Genomic DNA, 25779 nt, shown 5'->3' with positions numbered 1-25779 from the left:
TCAGGCATCATTTAATATCAAGCTTTTATCTCTATTTCTAGTGCTAAAACTTTTTAAATCTCCACAGAAAATTCAGTAAGGAGTTTGACTTAATATACTGCACTAAATAATTATTAGTTTTAATTTCTAAGTTACAAGTAAATTTTGAGGTGTTTAGACTATTTTAAACTAGTCATTTGCAAAAATAACTATAAACTCATGAAAAGTAATGAGGCTATTGAATTTCTATTTTTGCAATCTTCTAGTTTAGTAAACATGAACAGGTTTGTCATTTTGAATAAATATGCACCAGTTGTTGAACTGTTAAGGTGTTTAATTTATAATGTAGCTATTTGGTTTTTAACATTTGATTTTGTTTATATCTTTTGTAATCTTGTGTTCATTTTCTATACATAATTTATGTAATTTCAGAGCAAAATATAGAAATCCATGGGAAATAGTGTGAGGACAGTGAAATATGATTCCTTCAAGGAATAATTCAATAAAATGTAAAATGGAAGAGAAAGAGAGCTAGTAGGGTATTAGGTAATGTGGTAATGAACATGAAGTAGAAAAAGGCAGACTAGAAATAAAGAGTGCTTTGCAAAATGCATACCAATTTGTGCCTGTGCTCAAGAACGATTTACCCAGTAGAGTGTTTGAGAGCTCACATGATGTGAAATTCATCTTGCTGTACATAAACTAAGCATTTGGGGAACATAAAGTACTATTTAAATTTTTTTGTTGTTGTTGTCAAATCTATATTTTACTCAAAAATTACACAATATGCAGTATTGTCAGAGTGGAAAGATAGTGTCCAAGATTACAAACAAGGCTCTATTTTGATCATGACTTTGCATTGCAAAACAACAACAGCAACAAAGGCAAAAACCAACCAACCAACCAAAAAAACTTCACAACTTTTCAAACATATATTGAAGTTGTTTGAAGATGCTGATTGTTTCAGCTTAGAAATGCTAACATCAATTTTACAAGTTACTCTAAAATCCAATTTATTTCAAAATTACTTGTCAGGCTTGTGAACTACAAGACAGAAGAGCAGAACTGGTATGCCTTTCTTCTCTGATAGCCTTCCATACACACTTGATGCATTGTTCTATTGAGTTTTATTAAAGCAGTTAAAAAACAATCTGTGATAACTAAACCGTCTTGGGCAAGATAATTTTCGGCAGTGTAACAGCTTGTGTGATCCTGATTGATAGTTGGCAAACTGGCAGTATATGAGGGGTCACAATAAATAGAAACAGAGACTCGTGAAAGGTTAGAAGGGGAATCCTTTTGGGATCACAAACAGCATCAGGACGAGGGTCTGTTATACCAGAATAGATGATGGAAAACAGCTTGTGGGGTAGGTAGTATGCAAGGTTATGGAGAATGGGGAAAACGAGCTTATGAAGAACCCAGTATTTGATGCTGTTAAGTCTTAAGGTAGTGTTTTGAAGACAGGAAATGTATTTGTGGAGCTGAGCAGAGCATATGTAACATCATATGCTTACTTTGAAGATAAAAACTCTTGTTTGGCAGGAGGAAGAGCTAACAAAGTCCCATAATGCGTAAACAGAGGGATTAGGTATAAACCATGAGAGATGATATTACTCTGCTGTAAAGCTCTGGTAAGACTACAAGTGGAATATCCTGTCCCGTGCTGGACTTGAAGACTAAAAAACAACCCAAACAGACTATTTTGATCCCTGGAAGGTGGGAAGAGGCCAAAAAGCTTATTTAAGGATTAGAATGTTTGTCTTGTGAGAGAGGATTTGAACAACTCTGCATGCTTAGCCTTATATCATGTACAAGGGGAGCTGATTACGGTAAGTGCTTACTGAGAGCTGGGAGGGAGGCGCGTGCAAAATGCAGCAATGCCATGGAGTGAGCAGCCATGGTGGCCTTGCATCTATCCTAAATGTGTGGCGTGCATTAAAAAGTTTGTCTCCAATGCAGCAAAGATGCACCTTATGAATACTAAATGAAGTGGCTGCAGCAGGCAGTGCTGACATTTAAAAGGCCAAAAAAAAAAAAGAAAAGAAAAAAAAAACAACAACAAAACACGTTGTTCATTTCTGTAAGCTTTCAGCCAGGCCTCTAATTGAGAAATTTGGCTGAATAAACACTGATAACTGAACAGTGCTGGACTTCATTCACTGTGAAGGGGTCATATTTTCATCTGAAAGGCAATACAGGATACCACTGCCTTTACAAAGCACATTTGCTTTGTTAAAATTGTGCTGTAGCACATTGGGTCAACATAAAGATGACAACATTGTTCCTTCATTGCTGTGATTCTAGATACTCTTTCCTATGGGTCTGCCCTCAGTTGTGATACCTAATATCAGCAATCCAGAAAGACAAAATCTGACTATGAAAAATAAAAGCTCCTCTCACAAAGAAGGTAGTTTGGAGCGCCCATATGTTGGAAAGAAAAGCTCATAGAACAGAGGGACACTGCTGTAATCTATGACAGTCCTCCCCGATAACGATAAAATGATTAAAAGACTCAAGTAAGCAGCTGTCTGGCTGATTGTGTAGGAAGTGAATAGGTGCATACTTCTGCTAGTGCACAGGGGACGTACAACACAGCTTTTGGCAACTGCTGTTCTTCTAAACAGCCTAAAGCCGTTAGGTGAAGTGCGTAGCTGCTATATATGAATATTCATTGGAAGCTTTGTGTTTTGACAGCAAAATAGGATTTTTGCTTGAATACTACCTCTGATATCACACATTTGTGTGACAGTTTACCTTTCAATATCTACTACTTATCGTTTATTTAACCTAAAGCACAAGAAAAGCAGAATTTAGCAGTTTCCTTTTTCATTTCTAAAGTATGGAAATTATTTTAAAAGCTGGCACCTTAAAATAAATGTTGGCCAACTTTCCAAAGTACTTTCAGGGCCCTATCATGTTTTGGGAAAAACACAAAGCTGCTAGCCAAGGTTAAAAAAACAAGACTTCAGTGCTTATCACTTGAGAACAAGTACAGGCCATAAAATGTGCATTTGATTATTTTTTTTCCTCAACATTTGGATCCTAAAATACATGAGATTGGCTCCAAACTGATTACTTACAGGAGTATTTGACTTAGTTTCTATTTGTAAAAGGTGATCAATATGGCCTTCATCCTGTGGCTGTGATGAAATTCTTGTATTGGTTTGAAATCAGTTTTCTTGTGGAGTAGAGGGGTGGGAGGAAGGAGCCATACCAGTATATTGTGAGAATAGTAAATAGCCACACACTTCATGTTTCAGCTGTCCTGTCTGTAAGGTACCAACTAGTGCTTTGTTTCCTGAAACTTTACTGAAGAAAAATGAAACTACTACTTCTAGTGAAAAAACGTTAGAGCAATGTAGTGTTACTGATTTCAACAGGACCTCTGAACTATGTATTCTAGCCCTCTAATTCCAGTGTTGTGCAAAATACACTAATTATATTGCTTTAATAACCATCTAAAATGATCCTGTTATTCTTATTTTAGATGAACTTGCAAATTCATCTGAAACCAGATTGTCTTTGGAAGATCTCTTCAGAAAAGATTTCATAGTTCATAATCCAGAAGCCAAATGGATTAATGGTAAGTGTATTCTCTCCCATGTGATTTGAATCTAGGTAGTCATTTTAAGAATTGAATGATGTCACTACCCTTTGAGAAAGAATCAGTTAAAATCTCAAACTCTCTTGAAATTGGCCGGAGCCCAAGTTTTCCTTGTAATGTCTGTTTCATTAATTTTTGAAATGGTTTTCTAATTTTAAATCTCTGTCTATGCTGAAGTGTTGAATTTGATGATAACCACTTGCTTGGATACAGGTTTCTTTTGTGGCACTCAAAATCCATCTTAAGAAACTCATACAATGGAAAATAATTTTAAAGGTGTCATTCAAAATAACAGAGGATATAAGCAATCTAGTGTAAAAGTGATGAGATTGTACAGTTATAAACTAATATCTAATGAAAACTAATCTAATGAAAACAGTATGAGAAATACTATTTAATAAAGAAAGTCCTTATGTTGTATTAGCAATACAATTGTACTAATACCCAGGCTTTCTGCAGGGATGTTTTCCTCAGACAATATGAGAATTTGTAAGCTAGCACTTAAGTGTTTTCCTGTGTTTGTTTGACAAAGAAGCAACTAAGTCTAGTGATATGACAAAAGGGAGAGAATAGACTTTTAATCATTAGAATACATGGTGTGTGTGTGTGCGCGTGTGAAGGAAATAGGGGATAATTCTCAGAGTATTACTAATTTTTTTATGCAGAAAAATTACATATAGATTTTTATTTTATTTTATTTTATTTGAAATTTCCCAGTGTAGTTGATGCAATCAGCATTATAGATAAAATGAAAAAATAAAAAAAGAGGAGTCTTGTAAAGTAACATCTTTACTTCCTCTTTCTTTTTCTTTCTTTCTTTCTTTCTTTCTTTCTTTCTTTCTTTCTTTCTTTCTTTCTTTCTTTCTTTCTTTCTTTCTTTCGACTTACTATAAGATTGTATTTCATTTTTCTACTATGGTAACATTGCAGTGGTGGCATTATATATTTCATTCTCCATATACATATCTTAATACTCATCATTCCTTATGGAGCTGGAGGGGAGCATTTGGCACATTGCTTGGATATTGGTAGAATAAGTGCATCTGGACTCTGTACAGGAAAATTTTTGTGGAAAATAAGTACCTACTTACTTTATGCACATCTTAGAGTAGAATAATTTGTATCCATCTAAAAATGCTATCATCTTGACCTCCTGGGAAAGGATGGGAATAGAAACTGAAAAAATGATTCCTGCAGTAAGCAGTTTCTTCAGAATGTAGAGAATATTTTGTAGAAAAAATTCCAATCTTAAATTAAGGATTGTGAGTTCTAGATAGATTTTAGGTAAGGTCTAATGTTTACCTGTTGCCATTCAGTAAAACTTTCCATATGAAGATATTAATTTCTCTAGCATTATCTTTCCAACACAATATTGTTTCTTCCATGTTTGTAGATTCCTCCACTACAAAGATTATTGCCATGTAGTTACTTCTACTATAACCCAGTCTTAAATAAGAAAAGCTCCTATATATGTTTTTACAGTCCGTTTTCTTTTCTACTTGAAACTGAGTCCACATTTTTATGTGCTTGCCACCAGTTAATAATTCTGCAAATATTTAAAGCTGATAGGAAGTGCTATTCTTTATCTGAGATAATCAGCTGTTGCCAAAGAAATTTAAAAAAAATAATAATTCTGAACTGGAGTTTAAAAAGTAAGAAAGTATGTTTCTATTGGTCATCATTTTAAGATACATCTATGCGGATATCCTTCAATTTCCTCTCTCACTTCCCTTTTTTTCTAACTTCAAAGGCAATTTTTAAAGGCTTGAAAATTTGCATCACATATGTGTGCATTGTCTACATACTTTTGTTTCTTTCTTGCTTTATGGATAAGGGCTAGTATTTTTCTTGAAAATAATCACTCAGCAATTTAGTAAGCTTTTTTTTCAATTATAAGTTGATCAATTCAACTGTATTTAAAAGGACATTAAGGGGAGCGTACATAGCCATCAGTTCAATCAGCGTTATCTGAAAGAGCATTAGATTTCAGAAAGCATAGCAGTTGCTTGGCATAGTTTTGAAGAAGTGAAATGAGAGTGCATCTTTCCTTAGCATTATTGATCTTCAGATTTTCTAATAGAAAGTGAGAATTTAAAATGCTGCCAGTGAATAATAAAAGTAAGTACTTTATTACAGTACTTTTAAAAGTACTTTACTACAGCGCATTGCTACTGATAAGGCCTGTTCTACTGTTCTGCATTAGATGGCAGAACAGCTTGCTTTACTTAGAATCACAGAATATCTTGAGTAGGAAGGGGGCCTACAAGGATCCTCGAGTCCAGTTCCTGGCTCCACACAGGACCACCCAAGACCAGACCCCATGTCTGAGAGAGGTGTCCAAATACTTCTTGAACTCTGGAAGGCTCAGTGCTGTGACCACGGCCCTGGGGAGCCTGTCTCAGTGCCTGACCACCCCCTTGGCGAAGAACTATTTCCTGACACCCAGCCTGACCCTCCCCTGTCCCAGCTCCGTGCCGTTCCCTCGGGTCCTGTCGCTGTCCCCAGAGAGCAGAGCTCAGCGCCTGCCCCTCCGCTCCCCTCGTGAGGGAGCTGCAGGCCGCCATGAGGCCTCTCCTCGGCCTGCTCTGCTCTGGGCTGAGCAAACCAAGGGACCTCAGCTGCTCCTCACACATCTTGCCTTCCAGACCCTTCACAATCTTTGCTGCCCTCCTTTGGACATTGTCTAATAGTTTTATGTCCTTCATGTATCGTGGTGCCCAAAACTGTACACATTACTTGAGATGAAACAGTACCACTGCAGAGTAGAGCTGGAAGTGTAGTTTAAAATATGCAGAGTAATTAAATTTAAGAAGGTACTGCAGTTAAACTTTCTCTGGACTTTCTGTTGCCAAAAAAGCTTAAGAGATTTGTGTATCTATCATATTGCTTCTGTCTTGAATTTTAACTGCTTTTAACTGATTTTTACCCTGGCTGTTAATGACAATAAAGTTCTGAATCTTTGCTTTTATTCCTTCTGTTTTCATGGGATTTGATTTCATTTTTGCTATTTAGATAATCTTTGCCAACCTTTGCTATACGTAAAAGAGTGTGCTGGATACTTGTGTGTATTCCTTCAGATGGGTATGTAGTCAGCCCAGTCATGATATTTTTCATGTATCTAAATTAAGAGTGTTGGAGAAGAGCCTGAAGTCTGAGTGACAGCCTGCAGCAGGCTGTGCCCTGGGATCCCGTGTTGTACTACAGCTCAGCAAAACACCTGAGATGTAGGTACAGATGCGCTTTCCAGAGCAGGGAGGGCTGTGGGCATCTGCTTAAGGTAAAACTTCTGTAAGGTACTTTGCTGAAACTGTGAGATGATAAAAGAAATATTTTTCTCCTTCTACCTTGCTTGCTGCTGGAGGAGCTGTCTGTTCCCTTACTGAGTAACCCTTGCAGTACTGTGTCACAGGGAAGGCACAGGGGGACTTGGATGGCTGCTCACCATCACATCTCTGCAGGCAAATACAGTCCTGCTGAATAAGGAGGGTAGGTTTTGGGGAAGTGAGGAGAGGACTGGGGAGGTGGCAGGTGCCAGTGAAGAGGGAATAGCTGGGATGGATTTCAGTGGCGTTTTGGGGAGGGGAGTCATTTTCCTGTGTGGATTTCATTCCCAAAACAAACCATTTTCCATGCACATATGTTGTAAAGGCAAAGACTCTCCAACACTTTTTTTTTTTTTTCCTTTTACAATTTCAATGTGTTTCTTTGGAGATGATGATAAACTATTTTATCCCAAGTCAGAAGTATTTTCACTCTGCCTTTAGAACTGTATCAAGACAATAGATATGTTTTTTTTTGTTTGTTTGTTTTTTAACTCAAGCCCTTGCATTTACTTGTTTTATATTTCTTTTTACACTGTTTCAGAATTTCCTGTATTAGCTTCAGTAGAGACATGGCTTTCATTTTCTGAGTAATATTTACTAGCTTTGATGATGGCATTATTATTTAGTTTCACATACCAATTTTATCAGCATGGAGGAGAAAGGAATGGGTGATGCCTATCCTTGGAATCAGCGGTGAAACCAATGGACTGGTTTCTGGATGAAATCCCTCTCCCCACTTCACATTTTATTTTGCAAACATTTACTGTGTTTACCAGTGGAGTCTCTCATTTTTAAATATTATTACTAATATTAGTATACTCTTGCTTTACAATTGAATGATCACTTCAGTGCAATATTTTTTAGATTGTGTATTAAAGTTAGCATGGAAAGGTGTTACTTGGCTGGAGAAGTATTATTGATGCTTTATTGCTTTATTCCTTAATGAGTGAATGAGACGGTGACTTCCAATGCGTATATTTGTGATTGTCCCTAGCACATTTTTCTAGCAGTGTTCTGCCTTTATCACCTAGGGACTGAAATGTGTACCCTTTGCTGGAGCTGGTGCTTTGCTCAAGTCTCTGTTGGCTTTGTTTTGTCCTGAAAAATTAAATAAAAAGTGAATATGGGAAACTTGGCATGAGGATGGTTGAAATTGCTGTAAGAATTGCAGATAATAAAAACAAAAGTAGTTTGGGAAGCAAAGCACACTGAGATTCCACGGTATAATCTGTGCCAGCTTTGTGCAGGAAATTGTGGTTTAAACCATTTGACGCTTTTTAAAGGAAGCTTCTTCCTGTGCACGAGACAAATGTGAACTTTATTTATCCGAGCTGAGCGTGGAGTGTTGTTTGCCAATGGATATGGGTCAAGTGTAAGAAATCAGTCCATCGCTGAGCAGCAAAAGAACACAGATTCTGCTCCAGAAAGTTGCAGCTGAGTTGGAGCTGACAAACAGGCAGATACACGTAGCTATAGTGTTGGTGTTACTCTTGTAATTTATAATGGATGTTATTAAGAATGAAGTCTTATTTTTGATTGTATTTTATTTTCCTCCTAAATGAGAGTCAGAAGCAGCCAGGCTGGAATGCAGCCATTGTGCATTTTCAGTGTAGCAGGATCCGTGCTTGGCATTCAGCTATTTAGGCAGTGATATGATGCGTTAATGCTCTGGCAGGGACTTGGGAAGAAGTGAGAGAGGTACATACAGTGGTACTCTTGCCAATTCTGGATATAGCTTTCATTATTTATCTGAATCTATCTGTACAGAGCCAGGAGCTGGAAGCCAGGCCAGAGAGTTGTTTTGTTGCCTGTGGTTCACTGTGAAGGGTTTATTTCTGTAAGGCAGCGCAGGGTCGGACTTTGATTCCCCGTGTGGGGAAAAGCAGCACGTTGAAGAGCAAATAAAAAATCCCAGACAGAGCTCCAATCTTTGGAAGCTTTTAGTTAAAACTCTTCTGTCATAGAACTGCAGCAGTGGTGAGAATTACAAACCCAGTGTTTGCCAAATCTTAAGACCGAGTTTTGAAACAGTGCCAAAAAAATGGGGAAAGATATGTGGACTGTCTCTGGATTGACTAAACTTTCTCTCAGAAACTGCCAAATAGGGGAATAAACGTTTTGATCAGTAGTATTCCGCTGATTTATTTATTTTTAACAACTTGTTAAATGAAAGAGTTAATGTTGTTGTAAAATTGGTTGAGATAGCAGCATGATTAATTTCTCTCATTAGGGAATTGAATGCAGGGGCTTGGGGCTGTTTTTGCACTCAGGCTGAAAGTTTCCCTTCAGGTCAGTTGTAGGTGGGTAATTGGTCATTCAGGCTAAGGTTGTGGTGGCAGCTATCCCTGGTACCAGGCACGATGTTTCCCATTGTGTCCCTTGATGCAGGAATTGTGGCTCCGCAAATAATGGCTGATCTTGGTTTAGGAAGAAATTTTATTTATTTGTTTATTTTTAACTGAAGTTTTGCTGTAGTAGTTCTTTGGTTTTGTTTTCTCTGCATGTCTCTTGTTACAAAATGAATGTATCTTTAAATTTTATAGGTGAAGAACGCATGAAAGCAGAATATATACGTGGCGTATAAAGCTTCTAAAATGTTAATGTGAACAGGAAATAGAAACAACAAATAGAAATAAATGATTTCATGCGCTATAATAGAAGTGCAAATAAGAAAGCATGAGATAATTTGATTTGTAGGTGTGCATGAATGTAACAAAACCCCTTAAAAATGGATTCTATACATTTTTTCTGCATGGACGTGGAGATTTCATCTTGTATACTAACTTATCAGACAACAGGTGGTGGTCTTCATCAATAGTGGTTGTTATAAAGCAAATACTGATTTTCTTACATGATGCAGAGGTGCTTTTGTGCTTCAGATTCAGAGATTCAACCTTGTGCGTGAATCTGTTTTGATGTGGTTCTGTGGCCAGAAGTTGGCAAAAGAGATCTTCCCTGTGGGGAGGACAGAGAACTGTTCCTTTTATCCACTGATTCTCTGCCCTTCTTTATTGTGTTACAACCTGTGAAGTAGAGTTTTTCCCTCAGTTATTTTTTACTCTAGACTGTATGCAGTCTAGCTTTTAAATAGTGATATTTAGTGGCTGTTTTAACTGGACTTTCCTTCACGACCACACTATTAGGATCTGCTGCAAATGCTATGTTTCTTTCTGTTTTTTATTGATATTATTGATGTCTCTAAGGTACCACATGATTTGGTTGCTTAAAAGTGGATCTTGGGTAATTTCTGCTCTGATCAACTGTGTTAAGCCCCACTGCTGCGTCGATACTGGTGTCAGTGTTAATGATCGTTAACAAGCATTAAATAGTGCTATGTATTCAGGGCCATTAACTTGTGTCACCATTGCATTTTGTAAATGACTTCTTAGCACACCTCTTCAGAAATCTCCCTTCCCTCACAGACATTCTTTGTACACTGATACAGCATTGTACTAGATATGACCTCTACACTGTCTTGTACCTCTCTTCACTTGACCATTACCATTATTGACTGCAAAAGTTTTTTTCTGGGCATTTGTTTTCTGATTCTATTATTATTATTATTATTTTTTTCACTAGACATATTTCCTCTGCAGATTACCACAAATTTATTTTCCTGAAGAGTCTTTTATTTTTTGTAACACCTTACTTAGAGTTGTATTAAGAAAGACATGGACAGATTCCATGCTTAATGAAGTCTATGGGGATGGGACAAAATCCACAGATTGTGTACATGAGGAAAAATGAAATTAAGTATTCCAGCTGGTGGAACGTCAAACTACCTTTTGCCACATTTAGCCTAAAATACTCATTACAGTCTTTCTTCAAATTTATGTCCCTATTGATTTTTGTCTTATTCCACAAACCAAAGCATTAAAAATTTAACAAAGAGGTCAATGTACTTACAAAATGTTTACACAGGCAGAATGTATCTGCCATACACAGCATACTATATTTCAGAAGTTGTTAGCAGAATGGTTTACATTTTCCAAGTAATCTTTATAGATATCAACCTCATGTTCAGGGGATAAGTGTGGTAATTCTGTATGTGAACCCCTAGGAAAGTGGACCAGACACTTAATAAATCTTAGTTCTCCCTGTTTGTTGAAGGAAAAGTCTCCTGAGTATAGTGCACATATCAAGGTTACTATTCAGTTACCATAGCAATGTCCATGAAAAGTGGGAGACCTTTACAAGCTAATACATTTTTGACTAAGAAAGCAGCTCTTAATGTAAAAGAGTAGAAACCTGATGTGTTGCACCGTTACTCTTAGGATGCTGACCTCTAGGACAAATATTTTTACTGTACGGGAAAACCTAAATGGTGAATTGCAAGTACTGGAATGAGAACAGATGCTGTACAACAGGTCAGTGAGTTCCCTCCAGCATTCCCTCCCACTTCTTTCTATTATACAGAAGGACTCCAGAGAAGTATGTGCTCATGCATCAGCAGGCTTATATACATATGGAGTGTCTCCTTGTTCTGTTTTCCCCGGTTATCATTACTGTTCCTGAGCAGAAGGGTACCTGTTTGCTTACTGGAGTTGTAGTCATTTCACCTTGGGTTGGGATTGGAGTGAACTGCTAACTTTTCCCTTTGGAAGCTGCTGTTTACATGTGCAGCTGGTTTTATGGTCCTTCTTACAGGCTCACTTAAATCTACTCTAATCTTTTTATCAGCAATTGGATTCTCTGCAAAGGAGAACTGCACGGGAGGGGGATATACCTGCAGCCGTAGCTCCACGAGACAGCTCTGTTGGCTGATTCTGCCTTGTTCCCATTTGCCTAAAGCAAATCCTTTTCATTTTCTTCAGTTTTCTTACTTGTCTAAACAGACAGTCCTTTAATGAGTACTGCACACTGTCAGTGTTTTGTGGCAGAGTAGTAAGCTTTACAGTGTTTAAAGTAATCTTTAAAGAACAAAACTTTATGTATCTAATCCTTATGTTGTCTGTTCTGTTTTTCTTGGATTGAGACAGCAACAATAGTGCTGTGTACACCATTCTGTGTTGTTTAAATGCTTATGTAACAAATCCATAAAATATGAATTTCTTAGGCATAGATATATCTACACAGATATATATATATATATAATCAATTTATTATGCCTTTAGACCTTTTTTCTTGCTATCGTAGATTCATGAATCACAGAATGGTTTGGGTTGGCAGGGGCCTTAAAGCACATCCAGTTCCATCCCCTTGCCATGGGCAGGGACACCTCCCACCAGCCCAGGATGCCCAAAGCCCCATCCAGCCTGGCCTTGAACACCTCCAGGGATGGGGCATCCACAGCTTCTCTGGGCAGCCTGTGCCAGGGCCTCACCACCCTCTGAGTAAAGAACTTCTTCCTAATCTCTAATCTGAATCTGCCCTTTTTTAGTTTAAAGCCATTACTTCTTAAAGTGCTTCAGATGCATGGAAATGGGTACCAGGCCAAGGTTATTCTTATGAATATGTGGTTGGTACTTGAATGATTTTAGCTGATTATCTCTGTTGGTGTGTTGCAAAAGGAAGGACTTTTGGCTTTAGCTTGTTTGGGAAATTTGATATATCCACATAAATTTAGGTTATACATTTAAGGTTCTTCCATAAGTCTGTTCACTTCTGGTATTGCTTGAGTTCTCCTGGCAAATGTTTGTACTTCGGAGTTGAATAATGAGGGCATGTGTATGGCACAAATGTCAGGAGCAGGAGACAGTGCAAGCATTGCATGGTTTTGAGAAAAATGGGAAAAAACAAGGTATAGTTAAAGTGGAAGCAGGAAAAAGAACAAGAAGGGAGGGGGCAGTCCAACGGAGAGCACAAAGGCCTGTGTTAGCGCTTCACTGGTGCCATAGGGTGCATGTGTTTCCCATTACAGACATATCTCTATTCTGTAACTACAGGCAGTTTCTAGGAGGACACATGGACACTGAGAGTTTCCACCTAATCACTGTGTTCTTGGTTTTTGAGAGGCAAGTGCTGGCCCATGTGACGAGCAGGAGACATGAAGTTGGTGCTAAATGTCACTTGTGGCTCTCCCCAGAGCTGGACTACAGCTCTACAATTGCTCTCACCCCATTGACACAGTGCCCAAGGAACATCTGGTGAGGTGACCTGCCTGCCATTCTGTCTGGCCAAAAGTTGAACTTTAGAATTGCAGCTGTGTATTTATCTGGGGCAGTGAGAAATGCAGTGAGAAAAAAACTGCTATAAACTTTAAATGATTTTATTTTTGATGTTCTGACTTAATTACATTGTTAATTTACTCTTGCAGAAATCGAATGTGGCCAACATACTGTCTGTATGAGACTGATAGTTAAGACAAAACAGAGGCAAATGATATTTGCTCGTCTATCCAGTCTGACAAAGTTTCTAGGCAATTTGTGTGAGGTATTTGCCAACTAGTAATCAGTGTAGCAACCATGTGTCTCTTTGCCAAATCATTAAATGTAGATTGATTATGATCCATTAATAGAACTATACAAACCCGTAGCCCTCTTGTGAGATAATTGAATTCTGGGATCTTTCTTAAAATAAAACTACCAAAACATGGGACTGGGAGATATATTCATGCTTTTGACTGAATTTAAATATTGGACTCCTATGTTGAAAGTACTTCAACTTTAATCCAATTTTAGCTGATCTTTTCCACGATATTTTTTCTCATGTAAAACCCTCAGGGAAAAAGCCACTCTTGAGTTTTGAGAGTTGTTTTTGTTGTTGTTGTTTTGTTTTGTTTTTGTTTTTTTAATCTGCAGTTGAGAGCTTACTTGATGCATGAAGACCATCTTACATGGCCAGTGCTTCAAACAGAAATGTAGTGTGCTTTCTCTACATACAGCCTACTTAATCATATGGTTAACAAAGTTTCTTCTGCATTTGGAATATTGATTTTTAAGTTCAGCCAAAGCTACAAGTTATCTTCGGATCTGTGAATTACAAATTGAACGTAAAAATTGTAAGCACTTGAAACTTTAAAACTGTGGCCATGAAAACCCAGGAGTTTACTTCACTAATACTTACAACAAGGACTCTAAACATCAAGCAGCTAAGTTAATCTATTTTACTGCAGGACAGGCACTACATGAGAATTAGTAATAATAGCTTCAAAAGTAATAGTAATTGACCCCATCCTAGAACAGCCATCTCAGGCATAAGAAGGCAGCTGCTTTTCTTTTTCTTCTTAGTCCTGGAGTTGTCTTATGAGTCTTGTCTGCAGAAATGGGTCAGTTTATTCAGTGACGATGATTCAGATATTTCGATGTTTGTTACTGAGAACCCGACTGAGATGGCTCATCTCTAAAGGTCACTACCTAGCTGTCGGATGATGATAACTTTGCAGATAGTACTGGCATGAGTTAGATTCAGAGTGACAATTACAGTTGGCTGAAGATATTTTGTCAGAAAACTGAATTTTTCTAAGTCTTCAAGTTTTGTATGAAGGAATATGTCTGTGGAAGCTTTGTGAAAAAAGGTTAAATAGTTCACTTCAGCTTTCTTATATTTTGGATGATGCGATTTTAAAAAAATGTTAAAATCTTTTCTTTTGCATAATCATTTTGATGTCTCTTATTTTAATGTATTTCATATTACTTGTGCACACTATTTTATTAATGTCAAAATACTTTTGACATGAATTTTGGCATTATCAGAGAGAACAATTCAACATTCTAAAACAAGTATTTCAATATATTCTGTTTGAAATTCTGAGGAATCTTTTCTTAAAATAAGAAATACAAGATTTGTGGCATACTCTAATATGGAATAAAATGCAGGCACTCTCCAATGTTTTGTTTTCTGGTCATCTCCATGGGCGATTTAAAGAAGGAGGCTCTAAGCCATATTATCAATTATAGCTCTGAACTACATTATAAATTACCCAAACTGATGTTGTATTCTATTCATAGAAATCAATTGCAGAGTTAATATTATAACCTGCAGCATTTCCATTGATTTCTGATGGATTCCAGATGTACAGAGATATGGAAATCGGCTGCTGTTATGAGTTGTTCCAAAGGTGCAAACTGGTTCTTTGCTTTCCAGGTAACTGCACGTGTAATGAGATTTATCTAAGTTATAAATTTTTATCTTTTTCTATTTTCATACCCAGCACTGTATCTTGTCCTCCTAGAGGCAAGGACTTACTGTTCTAGCCAGTTAGTCCTTTCTTTTTTTAGCCATTTAGAATGATCGTATAAAGTGTTACATAAATGTTCCTCTCTTTTAATACTCTGTCCTCTTTTTCAGCTATTTCTTGTGCTCCTATTAAGGTAAATTGTGTTAGTTGAAAACAATTTGGCCAGAAAACGGTATTTTTGAAGACCTTGATTAGCCTATGCATGTTATTATAATGGAAATAATAACAATAGTTCTACTGTATTATTCTGGTATATGTTATAATGTTAAATTATATTTTTTACTGCCTAGCTAAAGTCAGAGGGTCAAGAGTATTGAAAAAGAGATAAAAGTGAAAGCACACTTTTTTTTTTCTACTATAGGTGGTGTTTCCTCTCACACTCCCTTTTGTACATAGTGTATGGAAGTAGAAGATAGACAATATGCCTTTCAGAATAAATGCTTTGTATCCCATTACCATCTTCAGAGAGACTTTTTTTTAAACTAATTTTAACAAAATGTTTTTTTTTTTGTACAGTATGTGTCTGTCTAAAGAACTGTAACATGGATTCAAAAAGACTGTGAATTAACAATATCATTTATTCTGTTTCTCATTATGAAAATAAACCTGCGTGTTAAATAAATTGCATTCCTTTATGTGATTACTTGGAGGTTTTTTGTTTGTTTGTTTTTGATTAAGTAATGCTAAGCTCTGAGGAATTAAAATTACATTTGAAATATAGATTTATCCGGGTAAGACCTTCCAGAAATAATAGCAAGAAAACTGTTTTATGAATAGCCTGACTTCACCTGGCAATTTTGTGGGAGTTTCTGAGCATCATGTTAAAGGCAGATTCTTTGTTGAAAAACATGAAATTTCTCAGTTCCCAGCACTGGTAAAGTGTTTCATGAAAGACATTTTAGTTCTTAGTAAGTGCATTTGTGGACATGAACTTAGTGTTTCTCTTATCCTCTGATTCAGGTTTTTGTTTAAGAAAAATAGAAAGCTTCAGAGCAAAACTTCTCACACAATTTTATTCAATAACTTGAACTGGGTACATTGATATAACAGTAGATACTCAGCAAATACCTGTTCATTCAGTATCTAGTACTGAACTTCAGTATACTATCACAGTGGAATATTTATTTATTATGGAGGTTTAAACAAGGATATTTCAATTTCAAGGAAGTCAGGATATATAGATATTCGTTTTGAATTAATTTCAAAAAGGATTGTGAGTCAGGGGTATTTCTAGTGATGTTAGTCCTCTCCTGAATTAACAGTTTGTTTCATTTGTTGAATATAAAAAACAAAGAAGCAAACCAAAAAAAAAACACCCAAATATTTGTTAACAAATATTATAATAACATAAAACTTGATTTTTAGGGGTGCTGGGCAATTTAAAAATACGACTTTGCAAAATAGCATATATTCTTTCTTTGTAAAAAGATTTTAGGCAGTTCCTTGTTTGGGAGTTTCCTAACTGTTTCAGTCAATGAGGTTTAGACAAGTGTGAAGAGCTTGGGACTGAGGAAAAGCATTTCGTCTTCTAGAGAATAGGGAAATTGCTGCTGAGAAAACTCCTAATGGCCTAATTTTGACAGTACTAGCTAGTAGTGAACGGTGCTGAGCATACGGAAACTCTGGTTTGATGTGTCAGGCAAAGATTTGTTGCATGTCTTTTCAGGATGTTTTTGTTTTGTTGTGTTTTCACACAACTTGTGCTGCTCCAGGCTCTGGTCTTTTTGGGGGTAGTTAGTCTTAATGAACAAATAGTGTCAGAAAGAAAAGATGGGCATCTGTCAGTCATCTTGTGCTTTCCTTGAGTTGTTCACAGCCTCCCTCTTCCCCACTCCCCAAGAAAGAATAAAGCTTACTGGCGTATCAAAATATTTACCGAATAATTGAAAAAAAAAAAGCAAATATGAACATATTTTTCAGTTTATAAATGCCATTAATTCTTAATAAAGATGTGACCATCTGTATATTTTATTTAGGTAATTTAGATATAAAAAAGCGGTTTGCTTTTGGACAAAATCTTAATTATTCCTTGAGAGAGTATTAAATAAAGGACCACAGACAAGAATAATCTATTTACATCTTCACCAGAACAGCAGTGAAAAGTTCTTTTCAATATCTTTTTTAAACCACTTGCAGTGACAACCTTTAATTATAATGGTAATTACTTTTATTGCATTTTGCAATGTATGTTTTTAACATAATAGCAAGCTGATTTCCTGCATTCAGTCCTTCCAGTGAAGGAAGAATCTTTTCTAAGTGCATAATCTGAATTTAAATGAATGCAAACCTTTGTACTCAGCTTGCATAGCATGAGAGTGATAACTTAAGAAATATACAGCTTTGTGACACACTGGTTACTTTCATAAAGATAGAAGTATATTCTCCCTTTGATGAGTGTGTCTAACTTCCATTAGCGCTAATGGGAGTTATGCATTTACTCTTTGAAGAGTCTACACTCCAATTAATTATAACACTTTAAAGAAAATGTGAGATGTTATTGAAGGTAGAGATTCTTTGCTGTTATTATTATTTTTTTTGAATTTCTATTCGGTTCTTTCTCAATCTGTGAATGCTTTGGCAGTGACTGACATATTGTCATGAAATCTTGTAAATACTGGTATCTGTTTAATTGAAATTACATTGTGACATATCGATAGTTAAAGTCATCTCACGTCTAGTTCTTTCTGAGATATCTAGCCTACCTCCTGTTGGTTCTTTTTCTTCCTGTTTACCTTGAGCTGACAGCTGAATAACTGTTCCATTCAAGTTACCAATTCCAAGGTTAACCTCAGATCAGGTTTTATCTGACAGAAGTTGAGATAGACGAGTGAGCTCTGTTCCTTGTGCCTTTCCTTAATTTTTCTGTTGTGAGCAGAAACCAATGAGCATCAGAAAACAAATTGTTCTCATATCCTGTGCTACAAATCTGATTGCAAACAGGAAACACGCTGGAAAAAAGGCTGAATGGCTCTGCAGAAAACAAGTGTGTGTTGTTGTTGATTGCCATGCATATTGAAGGTGATGCAATAGGTTCATCTGGAAACTAAATGCAATTAAGCAACTTGCTCTTTAAATAGGTATGTAAATGACAGGAGATCAGCACAAAGTGAAAGAAGATGAATCAGGTTAACCAAAGAGACCTAATTATTTCGTTTCCACAGAGCAGCTTATTAATATTGGTCTCTATTTCTTCTCCCTGATGTATGACTTTTAGAGTTGCCTAGGCATCTGACAAATCCTGTGTAAGAGTGAAATCTCTCTGTGGAGGTTATTTGGAGGTGGAAGAATAAAAATTGCATTCGAACTCAAGATCATGGATCTCAGATCTGAGCAATACTGATAAGAATGTAACAATTTTATATTTATTCTTTTTCACTCACAATGTAAAATTTGCCACTCAATTTGTTGCAAGCTCGAGCTGAGCCCTCAGAAGTCTTTTGTGCTCCTGGCCTGAGAGACACTGCTGGTAGCAAATGCATCACCTGGAGTATCTGCCTGAAAGAGGCAGTGTGTTCATGGTATCTGCAAAGCAGAAGAGTAAATGTTGGGTACAGAATATGGAAAGACACACAGGATGTACAAAGAGATCCAGGCAAAGAGATAAACTTTCTGCTTGTGTGAGGGAAAGGGAGGGAAAAAAAATAGCTTCGCTGGATAAGACATAGCAACTGTAAATCAAACCGCACCAAGCCCACAACTCTAAAGTGTCTGAGAGAGTGGAAAAGCAGACGGGGGGAAAAAAAAGAAAAGAAAGATGCCACATGTTTCTTCTCAGGCTTTCTTTTGAGTGGAGAATGCACATTACCGTTTGCCTTCCTCTTGCTATAGCTGTTTGGATTCGGTTTCCATTGAATAGAAGATTGAGATTTATGGATCCAGACTACCCAGAGGTTTGTCAAAATTCAGCTTGTTTGACAACTAGAAAAGAAGACATTTGGTGCCTCCACCGATGTGAAAGGTGAAGAAGAAAAGCCTCTAATATAAGCCTTGTTGAACCTAAGGTTAGATGGGACAGATATTTCATGCCTTCTTGAAGTCAAGTATATGGAGCAAGAAAGTTGCCAGTCCCATAGGAGAAGATGACTCCATGTATAGTTTCCTGCCTTCATGACCTTTTTGAACCCTGCAGCTGCAGGCAGGTGAATGAGGTCTCCAAAGAAAGACCTGGGAATGAGGATTACAAAACTGTTAGACTGCAAGGTCAGTTTTTGTTTCAGTGACAGAAATTACAGTCTGTTGAAATGGGATTGCACGGAGTTATCAGACTATTCTGTGTCATGGTTTTTAGGCAGGTTCATGATCTCGTCACCTTACCTGCTGGCAACACGCAGAAAAATCATGGTCCTCTTGGATATGAAGAGACAATGAACTACTCGCATGGATCAGCCCCGAAGGGGAACCAGTCTTAAGATGCGTTCTTAGTGTGGAAATATTGGCTCCAAGGCCTTGACTAAGACATACAGTATTCTTTCACAAAATGCCTCACAGTCATGACGACACAAGTAACTTCTTGAGCTGCCGAGAAGAGACCGTTGTTCTGGATAGAGCGGAGGCACCTTGTGCACTGTTGGGACAGTGTGGAGCATCAGCTTCTGCTCTGTCAGATTCAGTTTTCTGCCCCAGGGGAGAGGTTTGTCCTCTCACTGGCCGCAGCTTGTGTCCTCACCAAATCCCTGGCCAAAACAGTTTTCAGAACTGAGATGGTTCTTCATTATGGTATATGCCTAGAGCCCCATGTCTTACTGCGGCTGTTATTTATTCTTTATATTTAAAGCTAAATTTTATTATAGTACCAGAGTTTTCTAAATAGAGTTTAGGCTGAAAATATGATGCTTTGTAATTTAGTTAATTCCAATTGTTTATTCTATCAATAGATAAGGATTGCATTTTTGTAGTACACGTTTTGTCTTTTCCTGACATGTTGAAGTCCATTATAGATGTTTCTTTGTGTCTCTATTTTCTTATTATCCACAATGCAGATTTTATACGTTTGGAGAGATTTCTTTTATGCTTGCGTACTGAGTTTCACGAGAGAAATGTTTTCTCTTAGTGGCTCAAGTCAGGCGATTGCTTGACTGCAGAATTGATGATGAAAATCCTGACAGATCCTTTACCACAGCAGCATGAATGTGCTGTTAAGATAGTTTAGTTAGAAAACATGTAATTATGATAATGGCAAAAGAGCAAGTCTCTATGGGGATTTAGATTTCCTCCCATAATGCAAACAAAAGGCACTCTCAAAATGTAAGTTCTGTTGTTTCATCTATTCTAATGAGCAATTAATCAAGATGCAGTTAGAAAACTATGCTGATAAGGGTAAAAGCTGGCACGTATCTTTGTAATTTGTATTGTAACAAATTGAGAGATGTAATCGCAACAGAGGAGAATGTTTAAATAAAATTAAAGCTGTGGTATGAAATGACAACAGGAAGAAACTGAGAGTTAAGAATGGCATTTTGTCTTATTTTAACACAGCTGTGAAATGGAAAAAGACCATCTCAGTGGCATGAGTTCTGCTGAAATGGATGAGCTGTCAGCCCTAAGTACAAATTTCTGACTTTGCATTTGGTTATGATATACCAATTGCACTAAGAGAGTATAGTTTTCTGCAATTTTCCTGCCTTTATTGTGTTTTAACACAACTAGAGAATGGATTAAAAGATGCTTTTATTTAAAATGGGAACAAACTGGCTACGTTTATGTGTTAACCTGCAATGAGACTGATTTATTAATAAACATATTACATATATTACTATCAAATGATTTGATTTTGTATCGGAAACCAAGATTGCTTGACAGCTACCAACAGTTATGGGTAGGTTAGAACTGTAACATAAGCAGAAGTGACTGACTGTCATACCTGAGTATGGAGATAAGCCAGCCTTTAATCTGTGTATGTAAACTAAAATTTTCTCTTAAAAGAAGAAGGGAGCAAGATGTAAATCTCAGTTTGTTGTCATTGTGTACCATAAGCTATTAAAGTCTTTGCTCTTTTAAGAGCACTTGGATACTATAATTCATATTTGTAATTACAAAAAAAAATTTTGTGGAAAAAAGTTTACGTGAACTGCCATTACCTCCTGGTTCCATCCTTTGCATAGGTGCAAAAAGAGCTGCTTTGTTTGAGCAGGAGTATTTTATTTCTCGAGCCAGAGGACTAATGACCTCAATAAAGATATGCATCATCTAGATAGAACATTTTACTCCATAGATATTTGGGTGTTTTATCAATGAGAAGCAGAATCACTGTTCCTGGTCTATTGTGAGGAAATAAAGGTGCAGCACTGAAGAAATAAAAATGGTAATTGAAGAGAAGAAAATCATAAACTCTTTATTTCCAGGCTTGGGATGGCAAGAGATTACAGGTTTAGGCTGTCTGAGTTAGCTAGTAGTGTGGTCCTGTAAGGGCAGGTTTTCAGAGTGAGTCAGCTGGTGCTACCTGGTTTGCTATCTGGGATGTTTTATTTCAGACCAACCTATAGTCTTATCTCAGAGACAGGGAGAAAACTGCTGCTGAAGTGCATTGGGTGCCCTCTGGGAGAAAATCTTTTAGTTTGGTGTCACTGTTCAGGACTCTATCTTGTGTGCTCTGAGGTTGCTCTCTGATGTGAAACAAAGCATGGCTGAAGGAACAGAGGTAAGATGAGACACGTATCTACCAGGAGTACTTTAGATGTAGCTGGTTCTAAGCAGGGCAGGAGGAATTGCAGGAGGAAGAGATCATGGGAAGAAGGAATTTGAGGGAGTGGAACAAATGATTTCTTGGTGTCTCTTCTGATCTTTCTTCTCTAGTGTTTAAGTTCAGAGGCTTTTCCTAGCATCACAGGGGAAAGGAGTATTCCTGGGAAGTAAACTCAGATTTCTTCATTCCTTTTCTTGTATTATAATTATTGTAGGACACTCCTCCCCATCAGGAATATTGATTAGCATGTGAAGCCTGACATGAACCTTGTGATTTGTCTTTATACTTTTTGCATGTTATGTTGATGACTACCTTGCAATGCCAAACCCTAAAAGAAATACATTCCAGGGCTGAAAAACTTTTGATCAAAGCAGTAGAATGACTTTATCCAAAGCTCTTCGGTAGCTCAAGGATAGTTTAATAATAAAAAAATCTGCTGATATAATTTATATAATATGTGTATTAAATCCTAAAGGGTATGCCTACACTGTTGGTCTGTTTTAATTGGACTTAATTGATTACCAAGAGTAATCCACAAATGTTTGAGGTATGTCTAGACTAACTTTTATAGTTGTGTGCTTAACTCAGCATAATGGCTAATTAATTTGAATTAAAATAAGAATTTGTGCTGAACGCTCTTTTGCTATTTCATCTCATGATGGCTCAGAGGTGTGCCAAGGTCTTCAATCTGAAGCCATGCAGTTAATCATGCAGATACTCAGAGTGAATATGCTTCAAGAAGTGGGATGAAAAATCTTGGACTTCTTAACCTTCTTTGATAAAGCCCACATATACTGAATTACTGTCAATCCTGCAAAGCATAGTTTGTTCTGTGCTAGTTTTTTTTTTTTTTTCCCAGGACTGAATGCAAACAAGTAATACTGAATTGCAATACTCAAAATGGCAATTGTATGTTGTTATGTTAGCTTTTTTTCTTTTCTTTTTGTGTGAACACTATGTACTTCTTTTATGCATGTGCTCAAAACCGCATGAAAATTATTATTTTTTTTTAACAAAGCTCCTTTAAAGCTACATTTAAGTAGAAAGCTATATTTTAAAGTATACACGGTAATTGACAGACTTTTTTAACTTGAGGTTCTTGGAAAGTGCTGGTTATTATTACAATTTTATAAAGAACATGCACACTTGAGTTTCTATCGAGCAAAGCTCTATAGAGATTAAATGCATGTTGCTGGAAGGGAACCACCTCTTAACCTAGCTTCGATACATAGTAATTTCTTTGTTGGGTGGCATAAAATAATAAAGGCAAAAAAATAATGGCCAAAAGGTTGAAGCCAATATAAGAAAAGGAATCATGGCATATATACGAAAAGGAATCATGACATTGTTCAATAATAATAATTTACAACACCATCTAGACCTACAATTCCTTTAGTACCAAAATACCTTTAAAATGATCAATGACTGTACTTAACATACACCTAATTTTCAGTGTCTAATGCCAGCATTTAGACCTTAATGCCCCCAAAAATGTGATTGTGCTCTAATGGCAAAAATAATCAGGAAACTTGAGTCAAGCTGTTTCATATGAATTACTGTAACAAACAAATTTCAGTTGCTGTATTGCCACTCCATATTTTTCCCTGCTCCAAAATGCTGTCTGGAGAGTGGGATGGTGTAGTTTAGACCAAACATAAAATAAATAAATAAATAAATAAATAAAAGCAGTAGAAATCAAAAAAAGCCACAGAATTTTGGAATCCTTATATGTTATTAAAGGAGAGGGCTTTCTTCCTGAAAAGCTAAACCTTTTCACAGACATTACACCCAATGAATCAGGGCTGCTAAAACAAACCAAAGAGTAAGAGGAATAACGTCAAAATGCTCACTGACTCTGCCCTGCTCCCTGCTGTACCTGACAAGGTAAGCAGTATTTCCAGGAAAGGTGTTAAATCTTTAAATGACTGTGAAGTAATTCCAAGTTGCTTTGCAGGAAATGTCACTTGCCCACAGGGAGGTAGTATGAAGCCAACCCCTTACTCAGTAGTTGGTGAGGGATCATGAAATCAGAGCAGCCTGATTCTCATGCAAGTGTATCCACACAGAAATAAGTGCAAATTACACCCAAAGGATAAAATATTTGAGACTGGGATTTCTTTTATTTTGCAACTGTCTTAATATGTTTGGGGGATAGATATAGCTTCCTTACTTGCATTGATTTCACAGCAGCACAGCTCCAGGGATTTTAAGTGTTACTTTGTTTTCTGTAGCAATAAACCTAGACCGAAATATTCATCATCTACAGGCTCACTCTTGCCTGTTGCTGGGATAAGACTGAGCTTGACTAAGTCAGACCGGCATTTTTTTAATTACAAAGCTATGTGAAGAAGTGAAAAATTCAAGGAAGAGTCCTGTATATTATCATACACTGAAACAAGAAAGGTCTGCAGGAATTATCTTTTTCCAACAGCTTAAAAGTTAATAATTTAGATTTCTCAATTAAACTGTAGTGTCATCTCATCAAATGGAAATTAAGCACAATGTCATGAACGCTGAAATCTTCAAGCAGTCACTGTTCATGGAAATACCAAGATACTATGTTTCAGCAAACAAATTGAGTCCCACTTCTTTTCTTCCTGGAAGCAAGCATAACATCTAACTCAAACCTGCGTGTAGACTTCCTTCCTTACCTTTAGCTTTTGTTAGGTTTTCTCTTCAGAAAAGCCTTTCTTCCACATTTTTGTTTTCAGGTGTAAGTACCCAAAATGCTACTGGTGGAAATCCTTGTTAGCCGCGTAGAACTGAAGGATAAGCGCTGTGTTAGTGCAAATAGGTGAAAGAGTTGAAAGAGGTCAGCCCTTATAGCTCTTAAGTCATTGTGAGAAGCTTGAATCTGTTCCTTAAAGCATAATAAGACATGCTGTGCACCTGCCTATTGAAAACTACTGCAGTGACAGCCTCACTCCATCATATTTAATGTGGCAGGGATAAGTGCGGAAAACCCTTAGGTGAGTATCCTGTTCAGATTCAGGATTAGTGATGTGTTTCATGGTGGGCGATTCTCCCAGAGGTTATTTGTTTTTCAGGCTTACTCTTTATGGTGGGAATCTTTAAGTAGTATTTTGCTGGGGAGATAATAGTCTTTTCTGACAGAATGAAACAAGTTGATTAAATGGCTAAGGTAAAACGGTTAGTGCTGTGATTAAATTCTTAATTCAGAAATTCGTGTGTGTTACGTGTGGCCTTGCACTGTAGAGATTTTGGATTCTGTAGGCTCAGATCAGCCATCTCATTTACGTGTTGATGCAGTAGGATGTTGGTCATAGCATGAGTTCAGACGAAATGACTGTTAGTAAAAGTTATTTTTGTTAATTATCTTACTTTTCCCATCACACAAAGCAGTTGGAGGGAAATCTTTGTTTTCTAATGATCTGAGAGCAAAGATGGACTGTCTCCTGGAGAACAGGTGGGCTGACTGCATATGTAGTGCTGTAATGCTGCAACCAGGTAATGGTTGCATCCGAACCAGTAGACACCTGCACAATCTGGGTGTTCCAAAAAAAAAAAAAAAAGTAGAAGTATGGAGAAACTGCATTTTCTTTTTTTTTGTGTGTTTTTTTTTTTTTCTTGAAAGATGATTTTATGGGAAATGTATAACACTAAGAAGCTTGGAGAGCAGAAGAAAATTCAGTTATTAGCTAACACTTTTTATAGCACCTGTAAAGGGCAGCATCTTGTAGAGACACCTGCAAAACCAAACCTTGTCATAAAAGCCTTGCAGCCTAAATTGAGATAATAGATGTGACAGATCTGAGGAGCACTAATGAGCAAGATGCACTGCTACTTAGGCAGTTGGGTTTAGGGAGTAGAATAGCAGGCTGTGCAAAGAAGAATACCAGTAAACAATTCAGCATTTGTGAATTGCATCAGTCTGTGTATAGCTAGAAATGAGCCGGTCATACAGCTCAGTCTTCTGAATGTACTCCTTGTAGGGTTTTCTGCTGAGTAGTGCAGCTTCTTTTCGAGGTTAGATATTAGGAGAAATTGCTTTACTGAAAGGGTCGGGCAGCGTTGGAATAGGCTGCCCAGGAATTGGTTGAGTCACCAT

The 25779-nt window shown here is 37.0% G+C and overlaps 1 protein-coding gene across 8 annotated transcripts in view; it reads left to right on the top strand.

Annotated features, from left to right (window-relative positions):
- Positions 1-25779, top strand: part of DPP10 (dipeptidyl peptidase like 10) — a 494333-nt gene that overhangs the window by 285605 nt on the left and 182949 nt on the right. For 7 of the 8 annotated variants that reach the window (XM_080599345.1, XM_080599346.1, XM_080599344.1 and 4 more), the window contains exon 3: positions 3470-3565. In XM_080599345.1, the coding sequence (XP_080455471.1) occupies positions 3470-3565 (96 nt within the window). Of the gene's footprint in view, positions 1-1640; positions 1812-3469; positions 3566-25779 lie in introns of those variants that run through there. The other variant, XM_080599348.1, reaches the window with a different exon arrangement.

The sequence above is a fragment of the Anser brachyrhynchus genome (assembly GCF_964034855.1).
Source record: "Anser brachyrhynchus genome assembly, chromosome: 7".
NCBI classification, from domain to species: Eukaryota; Metazoa; Chordata; class Aves; order Anseriformes; family Anatidae; genus Anser; species Anser brachyrhynchus.
The sequence above is the reverse complement of the archived record's forward strand: the minus strand, read 5'-3'. Positions and strand labels throughout refer to the sequence as shown.